Genomic DNA, 24399 nt, shown 5'->3' on the forward strand with positions numbered 1-24399 from the left:
AGATGGAAAGAGGGAGAGAGAGAGAGAGAGACAGACAGAGGAAAAGAGGGAGAGAGAGACAGACAGAGAGAGGGGAGAGGGAGACAGACAGACAGACAGGGGGGAGACGGACAGACAGACAAGAGAAGAGGGTGAGAAACAGAGACAGACAGACCAAAGCGAGATGGAAAGAGGGAGAGAGAGAGAGACAGACAGACAGACAGAGGAAAAGAGGGAGAGAGAGACAGACAGAGAGAGGGGAGAGGGAGACAGACAGACAGACAGGGAGAGAGACAGAGGGAAACGAAACGAAACGAAATTTTATTTTACCAGGGTAATGAGATAAGCAAAACGTGCTTTTTTCCACCCAGCCCTGGGAGAGAGGCCACAGAGAGAGAGAGAGATAGTGAGACAGACAGACAGACAGACAGATAGAGAGGGAGACAGACAGACAGACAGACAGAGAGGGACAGAGACACACAGACAGAGACAGACAGACAGGCAGACAGAGACAGACAGACAGAAGGAGGGAGAGAGGCAGACAGACAGACAGACAGAGGGAGAGAGATAGACAGGCAGAGAGACAGACAGAGGGAGAGAGAGGGAGGGAGGGAGAGAGAGGGAGAGAGACAGACACAGACAGGCTAGAGATTTTTTCAAGATTCAAGATGATTTATTCATATATAGACCAAGGCCCCTTATGAAGGAGAATGAGAACATAATATAATGAAAACACCATAATGCAACATAGAGAGAGAGAGAGAGAGAGAACACTGAACACTTTAATGTCAATAGCTTTACAACCCTAATGACATGGGGGTTCATAATACAAATAACAACATGCATCAATAGTAATAATATTGATGAAAACCAAAGCCTAAACGAAATCAATCAATCTGTGCAACAAAGTGCAGTTCGACCATCCATTCAAAGTAATGGCATGTAGTGAGAAATAAAAACAAAAAACATATATAAATGTATAACATAAATATTTTCCATATGAGAATGACAACACAGATTTCAGTTTTCACAATGAGCAACACCTGATACTATTTTATGATTGTTGTTTTTTTCGTCGCATGTTATTCGCTTCGGCAATATATTTTGCAAGTGACAGGCTAGAGGGAGAGGGAGAGAGACAGACAGACAGACAGAGAGGGAGAGAGACAGGCAGACAGACAGAGAGGGAGAGAGACAGAGGGAGACAGACAGACAGACAGACAGACAGAGGGAGACAGACAGATAGACAGACAGAGCTGCACTGACTGGAGTCAATGGTGACGCAGTCCTGTTTTCCCGGGGTGTTGATGACGTTGTCGGGGATGACCCAGTTTTTCCAGCTCAGTGTTCTGTTCCCCGCTAGCCACCTCCACTGTCCCTCGTCTTGGTTGTTCTCTGCCACACACCACCCTCATCACCCTCATCACCCTCACCTGGTTGTTCTCTGCCACACACCACCCTCATCACCCTCATCACCCTCACCTGGTTGTTCTCTGCCACACACCACCCTCATCACCCTCACCTGGTTGTTCTCTGCCACACACCACCCTCATCACCCTCACCTGGTTGTTCTCTGCCACACACCACCCTCATCACCCTCACCTGGTTGTTCTCTGCCACACACCACCCTCATCACCCTCATCACCCTCACCTGGTTGTTCTCTGCCACACACCACCCTCATCACCCTCACCTGGTTGTTCTCTGCCACACACCACCCTCATCACCCTAATCATCCTCACCTGGTTGTTCTCTGCCACACACCACCCTCATCACCCTCACCTGGTTGTTATCTGCCACACACCACCCTCATCACCCTCATCACCCTCACCTGGTTGTTCTCTGCCACACACCACCCTCATCACCCTAATCATCCTCACCTGGTTGTTCTCTGCCACACACCACCCTCATCACCCTCATCACCCTCACCTGGTTGTTCTCTGCCACACACCACCCTCATCACCCTCACCTGGTTGTTCTCTGCCACACACCACCCTCATCACCCTCACCTGGTTGTTCTCTGCCACACACCACCCTCATCACCCTCATCACCCTCACCTGGTTGTTCTCTGCCACACACCACCCTCATCACCCTCACCTGGTTGTTCTTTGCTACACACCACCCTCATCATCCTCATCATCCTCACCACCCTCCTTCCGTCCATCCACCCGGCCCACCTGTCAGTCCACCCGCTGTCCCTCTAGCCACCATCCACCCGGCCCACCTGTCAGTCCACCCGCTGTCCCTCTTACCACCATCCACCCGGCCCACCTGTCAGTCCACCCGTTGTCCCTCTAACCACCATCCACCCGGCCCACCTGTCAGTCCACCCGCTGTCCCTCTAACCACCATCCACCCGGCCCACCTGTCAGTCCACCGCTGTCCCTCTGACCACCATCCACCCGGCACACCTGTCAGTCTACCGCTGTCCCTCTAGCCACCATCCACCCGGCCCACCTGTCAGTCCATCCACCCGCTGTCCCTCTAACCACCATCCACCCGGCCCACTTGTCAGTCCACCCGCTGTCCCTCTAGCCACCATCCACCCGGCCCACCTGTCAGTCTACCGCTGTCCCTCTAGCCACCATCCACCCGGCCCACCTGTCAGTCCACCCGCTGTCCCTCTAGCCACCATCCACCCGGCCCACCTGTCAGTTCACCCGCTTTCCCTCTAACCACCATCCACCCGGCCCACCTGTAAGTCCACCCCGCTGTCCCTCTGACCACCATCCATCCGGCCCACCTGTCAGTCCATCCACCCGCTGTCTATCTAGCCACCATCCACCCGGCCCACCTGTCAGTCCACCAACTGTCCCTCTAGCCACCATCCACCCGCTGTCCATCTAGCCACCATCCACCCGGCCCACCTGTCAGTCCATTCACCCGCTGTCCTTCTAGCCACCATCCACCTGGCCCACCTGTCAGTCCATCCATCCACTGTCCCTCTAACCACCATCCACCCGGCCCACCTGTCAGTCCATCCATCCACTGTCCCTCTAACCACCATCCACCCGGCCCACATGTCAGTCCATCCACCCGCTGTCCAAGCCACCATCCACCCGGCCCACCTGTCAGTCCATCCACCCGCTGTCCCTCTAGCCACCATCCACCCGGCCCACCTGTCAGTCCATCCACCCGCTGTCCCTCTAACCACCATCCACCCGGCCCACATGTCAGTCCATCCACCCGCTGTCCATCTAGCCACCATCCACCCGGCCCACCTGTCAGTCCATCCACCCGCTGTCCCTCTAGCCACCATCCACCCGGCCCACCTGTCAGTCCACCCGCTTTCCCTCTTACCACCATCCACCCGGCCCACCTGTCAGTCCACCCGCTGTCCCTCTAACCACCATCCACCCGGCCCACCTGTCAGTCCATCCACCCGCTGTCCATCTAGCCACCATCCACCCGGCCCACCTGTCAGTCCACCCGCTGTCCTTCTAACCACCATCCACCCGGCCCACCTGTCAGTCCATCCACCCGCTGTCCCTCTAGCCACCATCCACCCGGCCCACCTGTCAGTCCACCCGCTGTCCCTCTAGCCACCATCCAACCGGCCCACCTGTCATTCCACCCGCTGTCCTAACCACCATCCACCCGGCCCACCTGTCAGTCCACCCGCTGTCCTTCTAACCACCATCCACCCGGCCCACCTGTCAGTCCATCCACCCGCTGTCCCTCTAGCCACCATCCACCCGGCCCACCTGTCATTCCACCCGCTGTCCATCTAGCCACCATCCACCCGGCCCACCTGTCATTCCACCCGCTGTCCCTCTAACCACCATCCACCCTCTGTCTCTCTAACCACCATCCACCCACTGTCTCTCTAGCCACCATCCACCCGCTGTCTCTCTAGCCACCATCCACCCGCTGTCCCTCTAGCCACCATCCACCCGGCCCACCTGTCATTCCACCCGCTGTCCCTCTAACCACCATCCACCCTCTGTCTCTCTAGCCACCATCCACCCGCTGTCCCTCTAGCCACCATCCACCCTCTGTCTCTCTAGCCACCATCCACCCGCTGTCCCTCTAGCCACCATCCACCCGGCCCACCTGTCAGTCCAATGTAGGGGGTGTACATCCCAGCAGCTCTGGCGTCACGGACATAGGGCCACAGGAAGACCAGGATGTCCGGCCTGAAAGGACACACCACACCTGTCTCTCTCTCTCTCTGTTTCTCTCTGTCTCTCTCTGTCTTTTTCTATCTCTCTCTCTGTGAGTGCGTGCGTGCGTGTATGTGTGTGTGTGTGTGTGTGTGTGTGTGTGTGTGTGTGTGTCTGTCTCTGTGTGTCTGTCTGTCTGTCTGTGTTCCAAATCGGTTGGAACATCACACACACGCTGCACGAATGACTCAACAGATGGACACACAGACAGGCACACGGACACACAGATGGACACACACACACGCGCGCACACACACGAGCGTTCGCATGTACACACCCTCATCATCCTCACCGCATATACACACCACTCATTCCCCCATACAAACACTAACGCATTAAACACTTAACTCCACCACCACCCTCATCACCACCCAAACGTGCCCCCCTGCCCCCCCCCCCCCCCATTCCTTCACTCAGCCCCCACCCACACAACACCCACATTTTACCGACACCCCAACTACACAACACCCACACCACCAACACAAACCACCCACACCTTACCAACAACCTACCAAGACCTTACCAACACCCCACCCACACCTTACCAACACCCTACCCACACCTTACCAACACCCCACCCACACCTTACCAACACCTCACCAACACCCCACCCACACCTTACCAACACCCTACCCACACCTTACCAACACCCCACCCACACCTTACCAACACCTTACCAACACCCCACCCACACCTTACCAACACCCTACCCACACCTTACCAACACCCCACCCACACCTTACCAACACCCCACCCACACCTTACCAACACCCCACCCACACCTTACCAACACCCCACCCACACCTTACTAACACCCCACCCACACCTTACCAACACCTTACCAACACCCCACCCACACCTTACCAACACCCCACCCACACCTTACCAACACCCCACCCACACCTTACCAACACCCCACCCACACCTTACCAACACCCCACCCACACCTTACCAACACTTTACCAACACCCCACCCACACCTTACCAACACCCTACCCACACCTTACCAACACCATACCCACACCTTACCAACACCCCATCCACACCTTACCAACACCCCATCCACACCCCACCCACACCTTACCAACACCCCACCCACACATTACCAACACCCCACCCACACATTACCAACACCTTACCAACACCCCACCCACACCTTACCAACACCCTACCCACACCTTACCAACACCCCACCCACACCCCACCCACACCTTACCAACACCCCACCCACACCCCACCCACACCTTACCAACACCCCACCCACACCCCACCCACTTCTTACCAACACCCTACCCACACCTTACCAACACCCCCCACACACCTTACCTACATCCCACCCACACCCCACCCACACCTTACCAACACCCTACCCACACCCCACCCACACCTTACCAACACCCCACCCACACCTTACCAACACCCCACCCACACCTTACCAACACCCCACCCACACTTTATCAACACAACACCCACACAACACCCACATTTTACCAACACACCACACACCCCAACTACACCACCCACACTTCATCAACACACCACCCACACCACCCACACCTCTCCCCCCCCCCTCCACACACACCAACCACACCCCAATAATAATGATAATCACTGACGAATACATGGCGGCCGTGTGTCCTTCCGTGAATGTGAACATCATATAATCATCATTATCATACTACTGCTACTGCTACTACTAGTATGTATGATAGTCAGTCGTGTTCGACTATGACCATCAGAACAGCAGAGGAGGCAACTGCTGTCCCGACTATTTGGGCAAGAATTTAATTATAATGAAGAGTGTCTTGACCAAGTTACATTCACACTCTCTCGGCCAAGAGAGTTTTTAGACAGTCGGTGTTGGGGATGGTTCCCAAAGGCCAACTAGCCCCCAAGGCTGCAGCACTAAGAGCCAGTGCAGTCTTGCCTCCTAGTCTGAGAGTCATAGTCCTTCATAAAAAAACAACAACTAAGCTTAAATGAATTCCCTTTGCAATGGAGAAACCATAGACCATACACCTCTCACTTTGCTGTTGGTCCAGCTGTTTGCTTGTGTCGATCTGTGTTAAAACTACTACTGCTACTACTACTACTGATAATAATAATAACAACAACAATAACAATGTCTCACGAGTCAATGGCGGCCAGGTGTCCCCCCATGTCAGTGCAGAAGGTTTCACAGTCGTTGAAGGCCATGTGAGTGCTGGGGTACAGCTGGAAGCACCTGTTGGTGAACTGCAGCCATCCCTCAGGGCACGTGCCTGTCAACAAGGGGCTGTCACTGCCACATCACTATCCTCCACCCCCCTCCCCCCCTCCTCCCATCAGCAACTTAACTGCAACATCAGCACCCTCCTCACCACCATTAACAAACACACTGCAGTCACTGGGATAGGACGATACAGCGAGGTCACATGAGCAGCATGTACTTAGCGCAGGTAGAATAACCCCCCGGCAGGTAGAATAACCCCCCCTGCAGGTAGAATAACCCCCGGCAACAAAAGGGTTGTTCTTGGCAGAGTTGCCCAGAAAAGTCCACTTTGACAGTTAAACAAATACACTTGCAGACAGGAAAAACAATAACACCACCACCAACAACAAGAGGGTGGCAGTGCACTGTGGCGACGCATTCCGTCCGGAGAGAGCAGCCCGAATTTCACACAGTAAAATCAATTGTGACAAAATGTACTATATACAATAGAATACAATATAACACAGTATAACACAGCACAGCACAGCACAGCACAGCACAACACAACTCACCAAGGCACAATACAGCACAGCATAACACAGCACAGCCCAGCACACCACAGCACACCACAGCAAACAATAGCACAGCACAACACAACACACCACACCACACCACAGTACAGCACAGCACAACACAGCACACCACACCACACCACACCACACCACACCACAACACACCACACCACACCATACCACACCACACCACACCACACACCATACCACACCACACCATACCACACCACAACACACCATACCACAGCACACCACAACACACCACACCACACCATACCACACCACACCACACCACAGTACAGCACAGCACAGCATAGCACACCACAGCACAGCACAGCACACCATACCATACCACACCACAGCACACCACAGCACAACACACCACAGCACACCATACCATACCACACCACACCACACCACACAACAACACACCACACCACACCACACCACAACGCACCACACAACACCACACCACACTACAGCACAGCACAGCACAGCACAGCACAGCACAGCACACCACACCACAGCACAACACAGCACAGCACACCACAACACACCACACCACAACACACCACTCCACACCACACCATAGCACAGCACAGCACAGCACAGCACACCACACAACACACCACAACACACCACAGCACACCACACCACAGCACAGCACAGCACAGCACAGCACAGCACAACACACCACAACACACCACACCACAACACACCACACCACACAACACACCACAACACACCACAGCACAGCACACACCTTGAGGTTTCTGACAGACGAAGGGCAGCCTTGAGGAGCAGGGCACGGTGCTCCAGGAGTGAGACACCACGTTGACCTGGGTCTGCTGCACACACGTCTGGTTCAACTGGGATCTGTCAGGAGGAAGGTGGCAGAACGGTTAAGACGCTCAGCTGCCAATACAGACAGTGTGTGTTCGAATCCCGCTCTCGCCCTTTCTCCCAAGTTTGACTGGAAAATCAACTTGAACGTCAAGTCTTTCGGGTGAGACGATAAACCGAGGTCCCGTGCGCAGCACACGCTTGGCGCACTGAAAAGGAACCCGTGGAAACGAGAGTGTTGTCCTCTGGCAAACTTATGTATCAAAAAAAAAAAAAAAAAAAAAAAAGGAATTCATTCTGATAGGTACACAGATATACAAACATGCAATCAAGGCCTGACAAGCGCGTTGGTTTATGCTGCTGTCGGGCATGTGCCTAGCAGATTTGGTGTGGCGCATATGGATTTGTTCGTAATGCAGTGACGCCTCCTTGAGAAAATGAAACTCAGTTCACGTTGGATCCGTCATCAGCACTCAAGCCACTCAGTTATCAGTTCACGTTGGATCCGTCATCAGCACTCAAACCCTTCAGTTATCAGTTCACGTTGGATCTGTCATCAGCACTCAAACCACTCAGTTATCAGTTCACGTTGGATCTGTCATCAGCACTCAAACCCTTCAGTTATCAGTTCACGTTGGATCTGTCATCAGCACTCAAACCACTCAGTTATCAGTTCACGTTGGATCTGTCATCAGCACTCAAACCCTTCAGTTATCAGTTCACGTTGGATCTGTCATCAGCACTCAAACCCTTCAGTTATCAGTTCACGTTGGATCTGTCATCAGCACTCAAACCACTCAGTTATCAGTTCACGTTGGATCTCATCAGCACTCAAACCCTTCAGTTATCAGTTCACGTTGGATCTGTCATCAGCACTCAAACCACTCAGTTATCAGTTCACGTTGGATCTCATCAGCACTCAAACCCTTCAGTTATCAGTTCACGTTGGATCTGTCATTCCGTTTTAAAAGAGTTATGTGTCCAACTGTTCTCAGGTTGTTTCACCTGTTTGACGTAAGCCCTGCTACCCTGTTATTTCCACTGGTTCACCCTCTCTGCCCAGCCCTCAAGGGCATTCATCTGAAGTCAATGTCCAAGGACGACAAGACGTGAGGGTGAAGAAGTGAAATGCTCCATGATGCATCAGCTTGAACAATGGAGAAAAACACCCAGTGACTCAACGAAGAAAGAAAGAAGGGAAATAGTCAATAATGTTGGAGGGAAATATTAATATGAAATGCGTGATGATGAAAGACATTAAAGGAAACACTCCATACTGTATGCAGATACAGAAATCAAGAGAAATTTTCCGTGATGTGAGATGGTAAGTGATCAAACGGAAATAATCAATGACGTGTAATAGTAAAGAAATTCAGGAAATTATAGCACGTGTGCGTAACACTTAGGAAATATCTAATAACGTGTGTGCATAACAATAAGGAAATATCCAATAAAAATATGTCCATGATATTAAGGAAATATCCGATAACATGTGTACATGACATCAAGTAACACACTCAATAACAATAACATGTGTGCATGACACTAAGTAATATACTCAATAACAATAACATGTGTACATGACATTAATTAACATACTCAATAACAATAACATGTGTGCATGACACTAAGTAATATACTCAATAACAATAACATGTGTACATGACATTAATTAACATACTCAATAACAATAACATGTGTGCATGACATTGAAGGAAAAACTAAATGAAATATGTGCATGACATCAAAACCAGTTCAGTGCCAGAGAATTTTGTTTAAAAAAAAAGGTGCTCTCCACTTGCCAGGGGATTTTGAGGATTCGGGGCTAATAATTCAAAAAAAATTCTAGCACAAAAGCTATGGGTGATACAGAGAGAAAGTAAACGTTTTTGTGAAGAAAAATGAGTGCAGATTCTGTTTCTGGGCTCTTTTACCCAATTAGGTTGATTGTAGATAACTGTTCAGGCATGTAAAGTCAAGATAATGGTTTTTGTGCAACAAAAAAGTCTATTTCCACCTCTACATAATAACATCCATAAAGAAAAGAAATAAAATACAGCAAGAAATAGCATGCCTATTGTCAGATTATACCTGTAGAAGAAATTAAAACAGGCTACAAGTTTATAAAAGCAAATCACAGCTCGTGCAGACATGTAAGTAAATCACTGTCCCAACAATGACAAAGGTGGGTAAAGTCAACGTAAACAGCCAATCATGGTCTCAGAAACTGAGCTGGCAAGCTTTTTGACAGCGTTTGCAAGTGAGAGGGTGAAGTTCTTTGATGACATTCACTCCTTTCAAGTTGCACGTGGCCTGATTGAAGTGTCTGCTGTGCGTCCAGCTTGCCATCTCTTCAAACAAGTCAACCATCTGAGTCAGCGAAAAAGAAAGGCGTGAAAAGCAAAAAGCACGTGTTTCACGACCAGTGCAGGTTCAGCACTGCATTTCGTGAAAATCGTGGAACATGGGTGGTTGTCGATCCCACAGTCTGCATTGAAATGTGAGCACACTCATTCCCAGAAGCCACGCACCCTTCATGAACTCTGGCTGACATTCGACCTATCATCTTACATCACTCCTCTCCCTCTCTTCCCCTTCTTCCAACGCTGACTGCTTGTATTCTGTCAGTCATAGCGGAGATTAGAAAAGAGAGATAAAAAACTACTTGCAGAAATTGCTGAAGCCAGGCAGCCTGCGCCGCGGCACGTATTCATTATTCATGAGCTGCCTTTGCCCCGCCCAAACTAAGGGAAAGCGTCAGTCGAACGCAGTCTCCTGAGTGATTTTATAATTTGGATTACACCTTTTTTCCCTTTTCTGTTTGCTTCATCCCACGCAGATGTCAAACTCAAATTTGTTGTGAATAACATTCCTAAATATTTATATGTATTGGTTACTTTTATTTCGCTATCACCACAGCACCATTTTTCACGAGTGGAAAGATGACCTCCATTGCGGAAAACTATAATATTGGTCTTAACGAGATTCACTGTTTGTTGTAGTCTGTCTGTTTCTTGCTTAAGGGCATTTAATTGATTTTGTAACCCTATGGGTGTGTCAGACAAGAGAACAACATCATCAGCAAATAGCATTAAGAGCAAATCTGTTGCGCCAGGTATCATTTGTATTCCATGTCTCCCCTTCTTTGATAACTCCACTGCCAATTCACCGATGAAAAAGGAAAACAGCTGTGTGCTTGGCATACAACCTTGTTTAACCCCTCTTGGACACTGAAAAAAGTCTGAATAAATACCTTTGTCACGAACACATACAAGTACAGAATCGTAGATGCTTTTAACAGCCATGTAAAACTCCCGAGAGAGAGACAGAGACAGAGACTTAGAGAGAGAGATAGAGCACAATACAACGGTCTGCTCGGGCAACATGAAGCGTTCGTATATATATGAATTATATATATGATTATGTACATATAGATAGATTTAGATTTACATACCGATAGATCTATATGAAATTATGTATGTATGTATTCATGTATGTATGTATAGACAGATGTTAGAAGAGAGACAGAGCTGAATATGTGTTTTATGTTTTGATTTTTTTTTTTTTTTTTTTTTTTTTTTTGAAGAAATGGTGATGTAAACCAAAAGTGTGAAGAAAAAGTAGCGTTACGAAAACGCAGTTCAATAATTTATAACTGTCTCTCTCATGTGCAACATTGCGCTGGCGGAGGGGGGTGGGAGTTGGTGGTGGGGGGAGCTGCTTTATTTTCTTTTTATATTATCTACATTCAAGCAGATGCAAACGTGCTAAAAACCAAAGCAAAAATGAATCGGTTTTCATTGTATACAGCGAATCTTACTACACGTGGGAAATTCCAGGCGTAACTTAACTATCGCTTTACTGCAGCTGAACCGTCGGAACCGACCAGTTTCCTTCAGGTGGGGAAGGAGATGGTGATTTACCCCCACCCTTCCGCACTGCGTGTGTGCCCCAAAACGGCTTCAGCACTGTTATAGACAGTAAGAAGGGGCCTGCCGCGAGTGGTTTATCTCTCTTCTAATCTCCGGTCATAGCCACTTGTTCAAAAAAAGCTGTCTGACTGGATAGATGGACTGAATTACCATAAAATGGGGCTGTCAGTTTCGTCACTGTCATTGTCAATCACCTTCGTTTTCAAACCAATCAGACAAGAGAGATCCTTCTCCATCGCGAAATCTGCCCACAAGGCCAAGCAGAGCTTTCAAAATTGTGTAAATCTGCTGACTGAGACAACTTTACTGGACACAGTTTTCAACGCATTGTTTTACACATGATGCAACCCCCTTTTCCATGCGCGCATCACGTGGTCAGTTAGCAAATTACAATACTACTACTACTAATAATACTATAATTTATTATTATTATTATCATTAAAATTATTATCCAGTAGAAAGGGGTCTTCTACCTGATGAATGTTCATTTAAATAGTATTTTTTATAATCCAGACACATCAAACTATAACTGTTCAGAGTCTGTTTATGTGAACTGAACCAAACTCCAATGAAGGAAAAGTCAGAACATACGCAGGACGTCAGTGGACGTCTTATAGGCACTATGGCAATACTTTTTGTAGGACGTCAACTTGTGGGTGAGGAAATACTCAACAACATGTGGGTGAGGAAATACTCAACTTGTGGGTGAGGAAATACTCAACTTGTGGGTGAGGAAATACTCAACAACTTGTGGGTCAGGAAATATTCAACAACATGTGGGTGAGGAAATACTCAACTTGTGGGTGAGGAAATACTCAACAACTTATGGGTGAGGAAATACTCAACTTGTGGGTGAGGAAATACTCAACAACTTATGGGTGAGGAAATACTCAACTTGTTGGTGAGGAAATACTCAACGTGTGGGTGAAGGAAATACTCAACAACTTGTGGGTGAGGAAATATTCAACAACTTGTGGGTGAGGAAATACTCAACTTGTGGGTGAGGAAATACTCAACTTGTGGGTGAGGAAATACTCAACTTGTGGGTGAGGAAATACTCAACTTGTGGGTGAGGAAATACTCAACAACTTGTGGGTGAGGAAATATTCAACAACTTGTGGGTGAGGACATACATTCAACAACTTGTGGGTGAGGAAATACTCAACTTGTGGGTGAGGAAATACTCAGCAACATGTGGGCGAGGAAATACTCAACTTGTGGGTGAGGAAATACTCAACTACTTGTGGGTGAGGAAATACTCAACTTGTGGGTGAGGAAATACTCAACTTGTGGATGAGGAAATACTCAACTTGTGGGTGAGGAAATACTCAACTTGTGGGTGAGGAAATACTCAGCAACATGTGGGCGAGGAAATACTCAACTTGTGGGTGAGGAAATATTCAACTTGTGGGTGAGGAAATATTCAACTTGTAGGAAATATTCAACTTGTGGGTGAGGAAATATTCAACTTGTGGGTGAGGAAATACTCAACTTGTGGGTGAGGAAATACTCAGCAACATGTGGGTGAGGAAATACTCAACTTGTGGGTGAGGGAAATACTCAACTTGTAGGTGAGGAAATATTCAGGAACTTGTGGGTGAGGAAATACTCAATTTGTGGGTGAGGAAATATTCAACAACTTGTGGGTGAGGGAAATACTCAACTTGTGGGTGAGGGAAATACTCAACTTGTGGGTGAGGGAATACTCAACTTGTGGGTGAGGGAAATACTCAACTTGTGGGTGAGGAAATATTCAGCAACTTGTGGGTGAGGGAAATACTCAACTTGTGGGTGAGGAAATATTCATCAACTTGTGGGTGAGGAAATATTCAACAACTTGTGGGTGAGGGAAATACTCAACTTGTGGGTGAGGAAATACTCAACAACTTGTGGGTGAGGAGATACTCAACAAAATGTAGGTGAGGAAATACTCAACTTGTGGGTGAGGGAAATACTCAACTTGTGGGTGAGGAAATATTCAGCAACTTGTGGGTGAGGGAAATACTCAACTTGTGGGTGAGGAAATATTCATCAACTTGTGGGTGAGGAAATATTCAACAACTTGTGGGTGAGGGAAATACTCAACTTGTGGGTGAGGAAATACTCAACAACTTGTGGGTGAGGAGATACTCAACAAAATGTAGGTGAGGAAATACTCAACTTGTGGGTGAGGAAATACTCAGCAACATGTGGGTGAGGAAATACTCAACTTGTGGGTGAGGAAAACTCAGCAACATGTGGGTGAGGAAATATTCAGCAACTTGTGGGTGAGGAAATACTCAACTTGTGGGTGAGGAAATACTCAACTTGTGGGTGAGGAAATACTCAACAACTTGTGGGTGAGGGAAATACTCAACTTGTGGGTGAGGAAATACTCAACTTGTGGGTGAGGAAATACTCAACTAGTGGGTGAGGAAATACTCAACAACATGTAGGTGAGGAAATATTCAACTTGTGGGTGAGGAAATACTCAACAACATGTGGGTGAGGAAATACTCAACAACATGTAGGTGAGGAAATACTCAACTTGTGGGTGAGGAAATACTCAACAACACGTGGGTGAGGAAATACTCAACAACATGTAGGTGAGGAAATACTGAACTTGTGGGTGAGGAAATATTCAACTTGTGGGTGAGGAAATACTCAACGTGTGGGTGAGGAAAACTCAGCAACATGGCGAGGAAATACTCAACTTGTGGGTGAGGAAATACTCAACTTGTGGGTGAGGAAATACTCAACTTGTGGGTGAGGGAAATACTCAACAACTTGTGGGTGAGGAAATACTCAACAACTTGTGGGTGAGGAAATACTCAACAACATGTAGGTGAGGAAATACTCAACTTGTGGGTGAGGGAAATACTCAACAACTTGTGGGTGAGGAAATACTCAACAACTTGTGGGTGAGGAAAACTCAGCAACTTGTGGGTGAGGGAAATACTCAACAACTTGTGGGTGAGGGAAATACTCAACAACTTGTGGGTGACGAGATACTAGCGTGCAGGACAGACAACCCACAGCGAGGTGTGAGTGACAAGGACATGAAGGGGAATCACCAGCGGCCCCCTGTCTCACCCCAACGACTGAGGAGGTTGTCGGGCCCAGTAACCCGTGGTCAGCGCTGTCCCGTTTTCCCACTGCCACTGGTACCCGTTACCCTGCACACCACATCACACGACATCCCCGTTACCCTGCACACCACATCACACCACATCCCCGTTACCCTGCACACCACATCACACCGCATCACCGTTACCCTGCACACCACATCACACCACATCCCCGTTACCCTGCACACCACATCACACCACATCCCCGTTACCCTGCACACCACATCACACCACATCCCCGTTACCCTGCACACCACATCACACCACATCCCCGTTACCCTGCACACCACATCCCCGTTACCCTGCACACCACATCACACCACACCACATCACACCACATCCCCGTTACCCTGCACACCACATCACACCACATCCCCGTTACCCTGCACACCACATACCCGTTACCCTGCACACCACATCACACCGCATTCCCGTTACCCTGCACACCACATCCCCGTTACCCTGCACACCACATCACACCACACCACATCACACCACATCCCCGTTACCCTGCACACCACATCACACCACATCCCCGTTACCCTGCACACCACATCACACCACATCCCCGTTACCCTGCACACCACATCACACCACATCCCCGTTACCCTGCACACCACATCACACCACATCCCCGTTACCCTGCACACCACATCACACCACATACCCGTTACCCTGCACACCACATCACAACGCATCCCCGTTACCCTGCACACCACATCACACCACATCCCCGTTACCCTGCACACCACATCACACCACATCCCCGTTACCCTGCACACCACATCACACCACATCCCCGTTACCCTGCACACCACATCACACCACATCCCCGTTACCCTGCACACCCCCACAGTCCATGTTCTACAACACACCACACACTGCTGAGTGACCACAGCGGATACACACTTGTCATGACAGTTCAATCGTTCAAACTGGACGGAATGAGTAGTACTCACAATATCCACACTTTCCCCTCAAAACGTAATGAGCAGTACTCACAATATCCACACTTTCCCCTCCAGACGGAATAAGTAGTACTCACAATATCCACACTTTTCCCTCTAGACGGAATGAGTAGTACTCACAATATCCACACTTTTCCATCAAGACGGAATAAGTAGTATTCATAATATCCACACTTTTCCCTCAAGACGGAATGAGTAGTACTCACAATATCCACACTTTTCCCTCAAGACGGAATCAGTAGTACTCACAATATCCACACTTTCCCCTCAAGACGGAATGAGCAGTACTCACAATATCCACACTTTTCCCTCTAGACGGAATGAGTAGTACTCACAATATCCACACTTTTCCCTCCAGACGGAATGAGCAGTACTCACAATATCCACACTTTCTCCTCAAGACGGAATGAGTAGTACTCACAATATCCACACTTTCTCCTCAAGACGGAATGAGTAGTACTCACAATATCCACACTTTTCCCTCAAGACGGAATGAGTAGTACTCACAATATCCACACTTTCTCCTCAAGACGGAATGAGTAGTACTCACAATATCCACACTTTTCCCTCTAGAGGTAATCAGTAGCACTCACAATATCCACACTTTTCCCTCTAGTCGTAATCAGTAGTACTCACAATATCCACACTTTTCCCTCAAGACGGAATGAGTAGTACTCACAATATCTACACTTTTCCCTCAAGACGGAATGAGTAGTACTCACAATATCCACACTTTTCCCTCAAGACAGAATAAGTAGTATTCATAATATCCACACTTTTCCCTCAAGACGGAATAAGTAGTACTCAAAATATCCACACTTTCCATCAAGACAGAATAAGTAGTATTCACAATATCCACACTTTTCCCTCAAGACGGAGTGAGTAGTACTCACAATATCCACACTTTTCCCTCCAGACGGAATGAGTAGTACTCACAATATCCACACTTTTCCCTCAAGACGTAATGAGTAGTACTCACAATATCCACACTTTTCCTTCTAGATGTAATCAGTAGTACTCACAATATCCACACTTTTCCCTCCAGACGGAATGAGTAGTACTCACAATATCCACACTTTTCCCCTCAAGACGTAATGAGTAGTACTCACAATATCCACACTTTTCCCTCCAGACGGAATGAGTAGTACTCACAATATCCACACTTTTCCTTCTAGATGTAACCAGCAGTACTCACAATATCCACACTTTTCCCTCCAGACGGAATCAGTAGTACTCACAATATCCACACTTTTCCCTCCAGACGGAACGAGCAGTACTCACAATATCCACACTTTCTCCTCAAGACGGAATGAGTAGTAGTCACAATATCCACACTTTCTCCTCAAGACGGAATGAGTAGTACTCACAATATCCACACTTTTCCCTCCAGACGGAATGAGTAGTACTCACAATATCCACACTTCTCCCTCCAGACGAAATGAGTAGTACTCACAATATCCATACTTTTCCCTCCAGACGGAATGAGTAGTACTCACAATATCCACACTTTTCCCTCTAGACGGAACCAGTAGTACTCACAATATCCATACTTTTCCCTCCAGACGGAATGAGTAGTACTCACAATATCCACACTTTTCCCATCAAGACGGAATGAGTAGTACTCACAATATCCACACTTTTCCCTCCAGACGGAATGAGCAGTACTCACAATATCCACACTTTCTCCTCAAGACGGAATGAGTAGTACTCACAATATCCACACTTTCTCCTCAAGACGGAATGAGTAGTACTCACAATATCCACACTTTCTCCTCAAGACGGAACGAGCAGTACTCACAATATCCACACTTTTCCCCTCAAGACGGAATGAGCAGTACTCACAATATCCACACTTTTTCCTCCAGACGGAATGAGTAGTACTCACAATATCCACACTTTTCCCTCCAGACCGAATGAGCAGTACTCACAATATCCACACTTTCTCCTCAAGACGGAATGAGCAGTACTCACAATATCCACACTTTTCCCTCAAGACGGAATGAGTAGTACTCACAATATCCACACTTTCTCCTCAAGACGGAATGAGCAGTACTCACAATATCCACACTTTCTCCTCAAGACGGAGTGAGTAGTACTCACAACATCCACACTTTTCCCTCCAGACCGAATGAGCAGTACTCACAATATCCACACTTTCTCCTCAAGACGGAATGAGTAGTACTCACAACATCCACACTTTTCCCTCCAGACCGAATGAGCAGTACTCACAATATCCACACTTTCTCCTCAAGACGGAATGAGTAGTACTCACAATATCCACACTTTCTCCTCAAGACGGAATGAGTAGTACTCACAACATCCACACTTTTCCCTCCAGACCGAATGAGCAGTACTCACAATATCCACACTTTTCCCTCCAGACGGAATGAGCAGTACTCACAATATCCACACTTTCTCCTCCAGACGGAATGAGCAGTACTCACAATATCCACACTTTTCCCTCCAGACGGAATGAGTAGTACTCACAATATCCACACTTTCCCATCAAGACGGAATGAGCAGTAATCACAATATCCACACTTTCTCCTCAAGACGGAATGAGCAGTACTCACAATATCCACACTTTTCCCTCCTGACGGAATAAGCAGTACTCACAATATCCACACTTTCTCCTCCAGACGGAATGAGTAGTACTCACAATATCCACACTTTTCCCTCCAGACGGAGTGAGCAGTAATCACAATATCCACACTTTTCCCTCAAGACGGAATGAGCAGTACTCACAATATCCACACTTTCTCCTCAAGACGGAATGAGTAGTACTCACAATATCCACACTTTCTCCTCAAGACGGAATGAGCAGTACTCACAATATCCACACTTTTCCCTCAAGACGGAATGAGTAGTACTCACAATATCCACACTTTTCCCTCAAGACGGAATGAGTAGTACTCACAATATCCACACTTTTCCCTCAAGACGGAATGAGTAGTACTCACAACATTGCGTGAACGTTACCTCCGACCTTCACACAGTAGTGGAGTGGAAGAAATGTGGACCTTGCCCCAATCCATGTGTCATAAAGTAGACCGAGAAACGAGCATTGTGAACATCACAAAGATTCCTCTTGGTTTATGAACTTTCAGTACATGTGTACTGGATTTGGGAAAGTTTTTCGGATTTCATTCACACACACTTGTCGCCGTTCTCCCTTACATCACAATGAATCTATAGAGAAACTGACCGTCGTTTGAACATCTCAATGTTGATTCCACGTTGTTGTTTGTTTGTGTGTGTGTGTGTGTGTGTGTGTGATCATTTCCATACACCTTCTGTACAGATGTCAGACAACACGTTCTGTGTGTGTGGGGTCCTACCTTCTGCACGGGTCTCAGGCCGATCCACAGGTTCTGCTTATGGTTCCTGGCCTGCTCGGACAGTGCCCCCTGTGTGTTGGCATCAAACACCTCGGGCAGAATGCCTCCAAGGCTGTGACACGACTGGCTGTGGGAAGGAACACTGGCTTGTCACATTTTTGTATTCGTATTTGTATTTCTTTTTATCACAACACATTTCTCTGTGTGAAATTCGGGCTGCTGTCCCCAGGGAGAGCGCGTCGCTACACTTCAGCGCCACCTTTTTTTTAATTATTATTATTTTTTTTACCTGCGTGCCAGTTTTTTGACTCACTTGTGTAAACAAAGTGAGTCTATGTTTTAATCAGGTGTTCGGTTGTCTGTGTGTGTGTGTGTGTGTGTGTACGCGCGCGTGTGTGTGTGTGTGTGTGTGTGTGTGTGCGTGTGTGTGTGTGTGTGTCTGTGTGTCCGTGGTAAACTTTAACATTGACATTTTCTCTGCAAATACTTTGTCAGTTGACACCAAATTTGGCAGTAAAATAGGAAAAATTCAGTTCATTCCAGTCATCTTGTTTAAAACAATATTGCACCTCTGGGATGGGCACAACAATTTTTTTTAAAATGAAGCCTAATTATATGCAAACGGCATTTACTGTTATATTTATATTTTTTGTATTCTCAAAACTTGGCACTTTGACCTCTTATTCTGACACAACAACAAGAGGAGTCATTATTATCATTTTTTGGTCAATTTTTTATTTATTTTGCAAACGTTTTGGTGCAGATAGTAAAAAAGGGAAATTACTCTGTAATTAATGCTAGGGGACTAACTTATCACAAGTGAGTCTTGAAGGCCTTGCCTCTCTTGTTGTATTTGTATTTGTATTTCTTTTTATCACAACAGATTTCTCTGTGTGAAATTCGGGCTGCTGTCCCCAGGGAGAGCACGTCGCTACACTTCAGCGCCACCCCCCCCCCCACCCCCCTTTTTTTCTACTTTTTCCTGCGTGCAAGTTGTTGTTTTTTTATTTGTTTTTCCTATCGAAGTGGATTCTTCTACATAATTTTGCCAGGGACAACCCTTTTGTTGCCGTGGGTTCTTTTACGTGCGCTGAGTGCATGCTGCACACGGGACCTCGGTTTATCGTCTCATCCGAATGACTAGCGTCCAGACCACCACTCAATGTCTAGTGGAGGGGGAGAAAATATCGGCGGCTGAGCCGTGATTCGAACCAGCGCGATCAGATTCTCTCGCTTCCTAGGCGGACGCGTTACCTCTAGGCCATCACTCCACATGTATTGGCATTACCACCAGGACACCAATTCACTGTTGTTATAGATAATATTGTTATTATGGCTGTTATCATGAGTTCAATTGTTGTATTACCACTATTGTGATGATTTGCACTGGCTGTTAGTGCTGCAGCCTTGGCGGCTAGATGGCCTTTGGGAACCATCCCAACGCCGACTGTCCCTAAAGCCCTCATGGCCGAGAGAGTGGGGATGTAACTTGGGCAAAGACACTCTCCACTTTAATCATTTCTAGCCCAGATAGTCGGGACAGCTGACTATCATACATAATGGCATTATCCTTGGTATTATCATCAGTATTATCATTGTATTACTAATATTCTTATTATTGCTATCATGATTAGTAGTATTATTGTATTACTACCATTATTATTGCTATTATCATTAGTGTTATCATCGGTATTATTGTATTACTGCTATTATCGTTGCTATTGATGTTAGTGTTATCATAATTAGTGGGTAATTTATTTTTGTGATTACGGAAAGTGATGGGGCATGATTCAGATTTTATGGCTGGTGCGCTTTGCGTGCTCATTCTATTGATCTGTTTGGATATCGAACACTGATCAGTTGTCAGAGTGATGACAGTCCCAAGAACATTCATTTTTTTGATTGTTCTTAGAAAAAAATACTCGATTAGTCTGCAAGCCTGAGGGGGTTACAAAGATATGATTTATGAGGGTTTGAAGTTGAGCTCGTCTTGATTTCATTGACCGGGGCGGGAGAGGGTACCCTTGTGCCAAGGGCAGTAATTCTGAGCACGTCCCAATTTTTTTTTTCTTGGGAACACGTGAAAATGAATTCAGCAGACACCGAATAACATTTTAAGACCAGTCTACTTCATTCCTGGGGAGGAGGGGGGGGAGGGGGGGGGTGGGGGGGGGTGGGGGTTGAGGGGGTGCACGGTAACCCCCCGGCCATGCGGACTATATCTATCTATCTATCTATCTATCTATCTATCTGTCTATCTATCACACACACACACACACACACACACACACACACACACACACACACACACACACACAGATTGTAACTGATATCCATACCACCCTTTTTACCCATCACACACAGCTACTGCTGCTCCTACTCCTCTGCCTACTGCTACTGCTACTACTGCTACTGCTGCTGCTACTACTACTACTACTACTACTACTACTGCGTGTGCTTTTTAACAGTGAACAGTGAAACATTAATTTAAACACACACACACAGAGGGGCACATGGATCGAAAAAGACACATACGATCATGCCATTACAAAAACAATTGCAAAGAACAGCACAGGCGCCAAAAAATAGAAGAAAAAAAAGAAAGAAAGAAAGAAAAAAATTAGAAGAAAAGATTAAGTCAATGAACAAACAATCCATCCTTTTTACAAACTCACTCATGCAATCAGTCAATGATCAAACAACCAGTCCTACAAACTCACTCATGCAATCAGTCAATGAACAAACAACCAGACCTACAAACTCACTCATGCAATCAGTCCTTTTTACAAACTCACTCATGCAATCAGTCCTTTTTACAAACTCACTCATGCAATCAGTCCTTTTTACAAACTCACTCATGCAAATCAGTCAATGAACAAACAACTAGACCTACAAACTCACTCATGCAATCAGTCCTTTTTACAAACTCACTCATGCAATCAGTCAATGATCAAACAACCAGTCCTACAAACTCACTCATGCAATCAGTCAATGAACAAACAACCAGACCTACAAACTCACTCATGCAATCAGTCCTTTTTACAAACTCACTCATGCAATCAGTCCTTTTTACAAACTCACTCATGCAATCAGTCCTTTTTACAAACTCACTCATGCAAATCAGTCAATGAACAAACAACTAGACCTACAAACTCACTCATGCAATCAGTCCTTTTTACAAACTCACTCATGCAAATCAGTCAATGAACAAACAACTAGACCTACAAACTCACTCATGCAATCAGTCCTTTTTACAAACTCACTCATGCAAATCAGTCAATGAACAAACAACCAGTCCTACAAACTCACTCATCCAATCAGTCAATGAACAACCAGTCCTACAAACTCACTCATGCAATCAATTCTTTCAAAACATATTCACACTGAAAATAAGATTTAACCAACAAATGAAACCAAAATAAATAAAAAAAACCCACACATTTTATACATGATATATCAAATTGTACATTGCCACAATGTTTAAGTCTGCGGCAGGTACATGAGCACACACAATTCAAAAATTCATTTATGATATATGTTCTCATTTAGACATGCATGTATATATGAGGTGACGTCTACACATAGAGCTACCCACCTGGCGGCCTTGTAGTTCCGACTCCCTCCATTGTAGTGATAGCACATACCGCTGTCCAGAATCCAGCCCGGGTCACAGGTCAGCGGCTTTCCTGCACACCATCAGGTTATAGTCTGCACGTGCTGCACGTCTTGATGGCATCCACTCCTATCAGTCTGCACGTGCTGATGGCATCTAATCCTGTCATAGTCTGCACGTGCTGATAGCATCCAATCCTATCATAGTCTGCACGTGCTGATAGCATCCAGTCCTACCATAGTCTGCACGTGCTGATGGCATCTAATCCTACCATAGTCTGCACGTGCTGATGGCATCCAATCCTGTCATAGTCTGCACGTGCTGATGGCATCCAATCCTATCATAGTCTGCACGTGCTGATGGCATCCAATCCTGTCATAGTCTGCACGTGCTGATGGCATCCAATCCTACCATAGTCTGCACGTGCTGATGGCATCCAATCCTGTCATAGTCTGAAGGTGCTGATGGCATCCAATCCTATCATAGTCTGCACGTGCTGATGGCATCCAATCCTGTCATAGTCTTCACGTGCTGATGGCATCTAATCCTGTCATAGTCTGCACGTGCTGATAGCATCCAATCCTATCATAGTCTGCACGTGCTGATGGCATCCAATCCTGTCATAGTCTGCACGTGCTGATGGCATCCAATCCTGTCATAGTCTGCACGCGCTGATGGCATCCAATCCTATCATAGTCTGCACGTGCTGATGGCATCCAATCCTATCATAGTCTGCACATGCTGATGGCATCCAATCCTATCATAGTATGCACGTGCTGATGGCATCCAATCCTATCATAGTCTGCACGTGCTGATGGCATCCAATCCTGTCATCGTCTGACAGACAGACAGACAGACAGACCCAGGGAGAGTTCACAGACGGCGTGCAGCGAGAGGGAGCAAGCCTGCACTGTGAACTGACAGACAGACAGACAGACTGACAGACAGACAGACAGACTGACAGACACAGACTGACAGACAGACAGACTGACAGACACAGACACAGACTGACAGACAGACAGACAGACACAGACTGACAGACACAGACTGACAGACAAACTGACAGACAGACTGACACTGACAGACACAGACACAGACAGACTGACAGACACAGACACAGACTGACAGACAGACAGACAGACACAGACTGACTGACTGACTGACTGACTGACTGACTGACTGGCAGACAGACAGACAGCAGTGACAGACAAACTGACAGACAGACAGACAGATTGACTGGCAGACAGACAGACAGCAGACAGACAGCAGACTGACAGACAGACAGACAGCAGACAGACAGATTGGCAGACTGACAGACAGCAGACAGACAGACTGACAGACAGACAGCAGACAGACAGATTGATTGGCAGACAGACAGACAGATTGACTGGCAGACAGACAGACAGCAGACAGCAGACAGACAGCAGACTGACAGACAGACAGACAGACAGACAGACACAGACTGACAGACAGCAGACAGACTGACAGACTGAGACCGACAGACAGACAGACCCATGGGCCGTTCACAGACGGCGTGCAGCGAGAGGGAGCAGGCCTGCACTGTGAACTGGGCGTTCTTCACCTCCACGCACATCTTGTTGCCCGACTTGTTGGGCTGGCCTCGCGCCCACTTTCCCTGTCTGCAACAGTCAGTCACCTCATCACCCGTCCCTCATCATCACTCATCACTCACC

At 47.1% G+C, this 24399-nt stretch overlaps 1 protein-coding gene across 4 annotated transcripts in view; it reads right to left on the bottom strand.

Annotated features, from left to right (window-relative positions):
• LOC143290371 (macrophage mannose receptor 1-like) overlaps positions 1–24399 on the bottom strand; it is a 123853-nt gene that overhangs the window by 87248 nt on the left and 12206 nt on the right. For all 4 annotated transcript variants that reach the window (XM_076599746.1, XM_076599745.1, XM_076599748.1 and 1 more), the window contains exons 5-12: positions 24218–24345; positions 22688–22778; positions 19093–19219; positions 14752–14834; positions 7668–7780; positions 6273–6402; positions 4032–4114; positions 1246–1374 (exon numbers count right to left, since the gene is read on the bottom strand). In XM_076599746.1, coding sequence (XP_076455861.1) covers positions 1246–1374; positions 4032–4114; positions 6273–6402; positions 7668–7780; positions 14752–14834; positions 19093–19219; positions 22688–22778; positions 24218–24345 — 884 coding nt within the window. The remainder of the gene's footprint in view (positions 1–1245; positions 1375–4031; positions 4115–6272; positions 6403–7667; positions 7781–14751; positions 14835–19092; positions 19220–22687; positions 22779–24217; positions 24346–24399) is intronic.

Source organism: Babylonia areolata, chromosome 15 (genome assembly GCF_041734735.1).
Source record: "Babylonia areolata isolate BAREFJ2019XMU chromosome 15, ASM4173473v1, whole genome shotgun sequence".
In the NCBI taxonomy this organism is placed as follows: domain Eukaryota; kingdom Metazoa; phylum Mollusca; class Gastropoda; order Neogastropoda; family Buccinidae; genus Babylonia; species Babylonia areolata.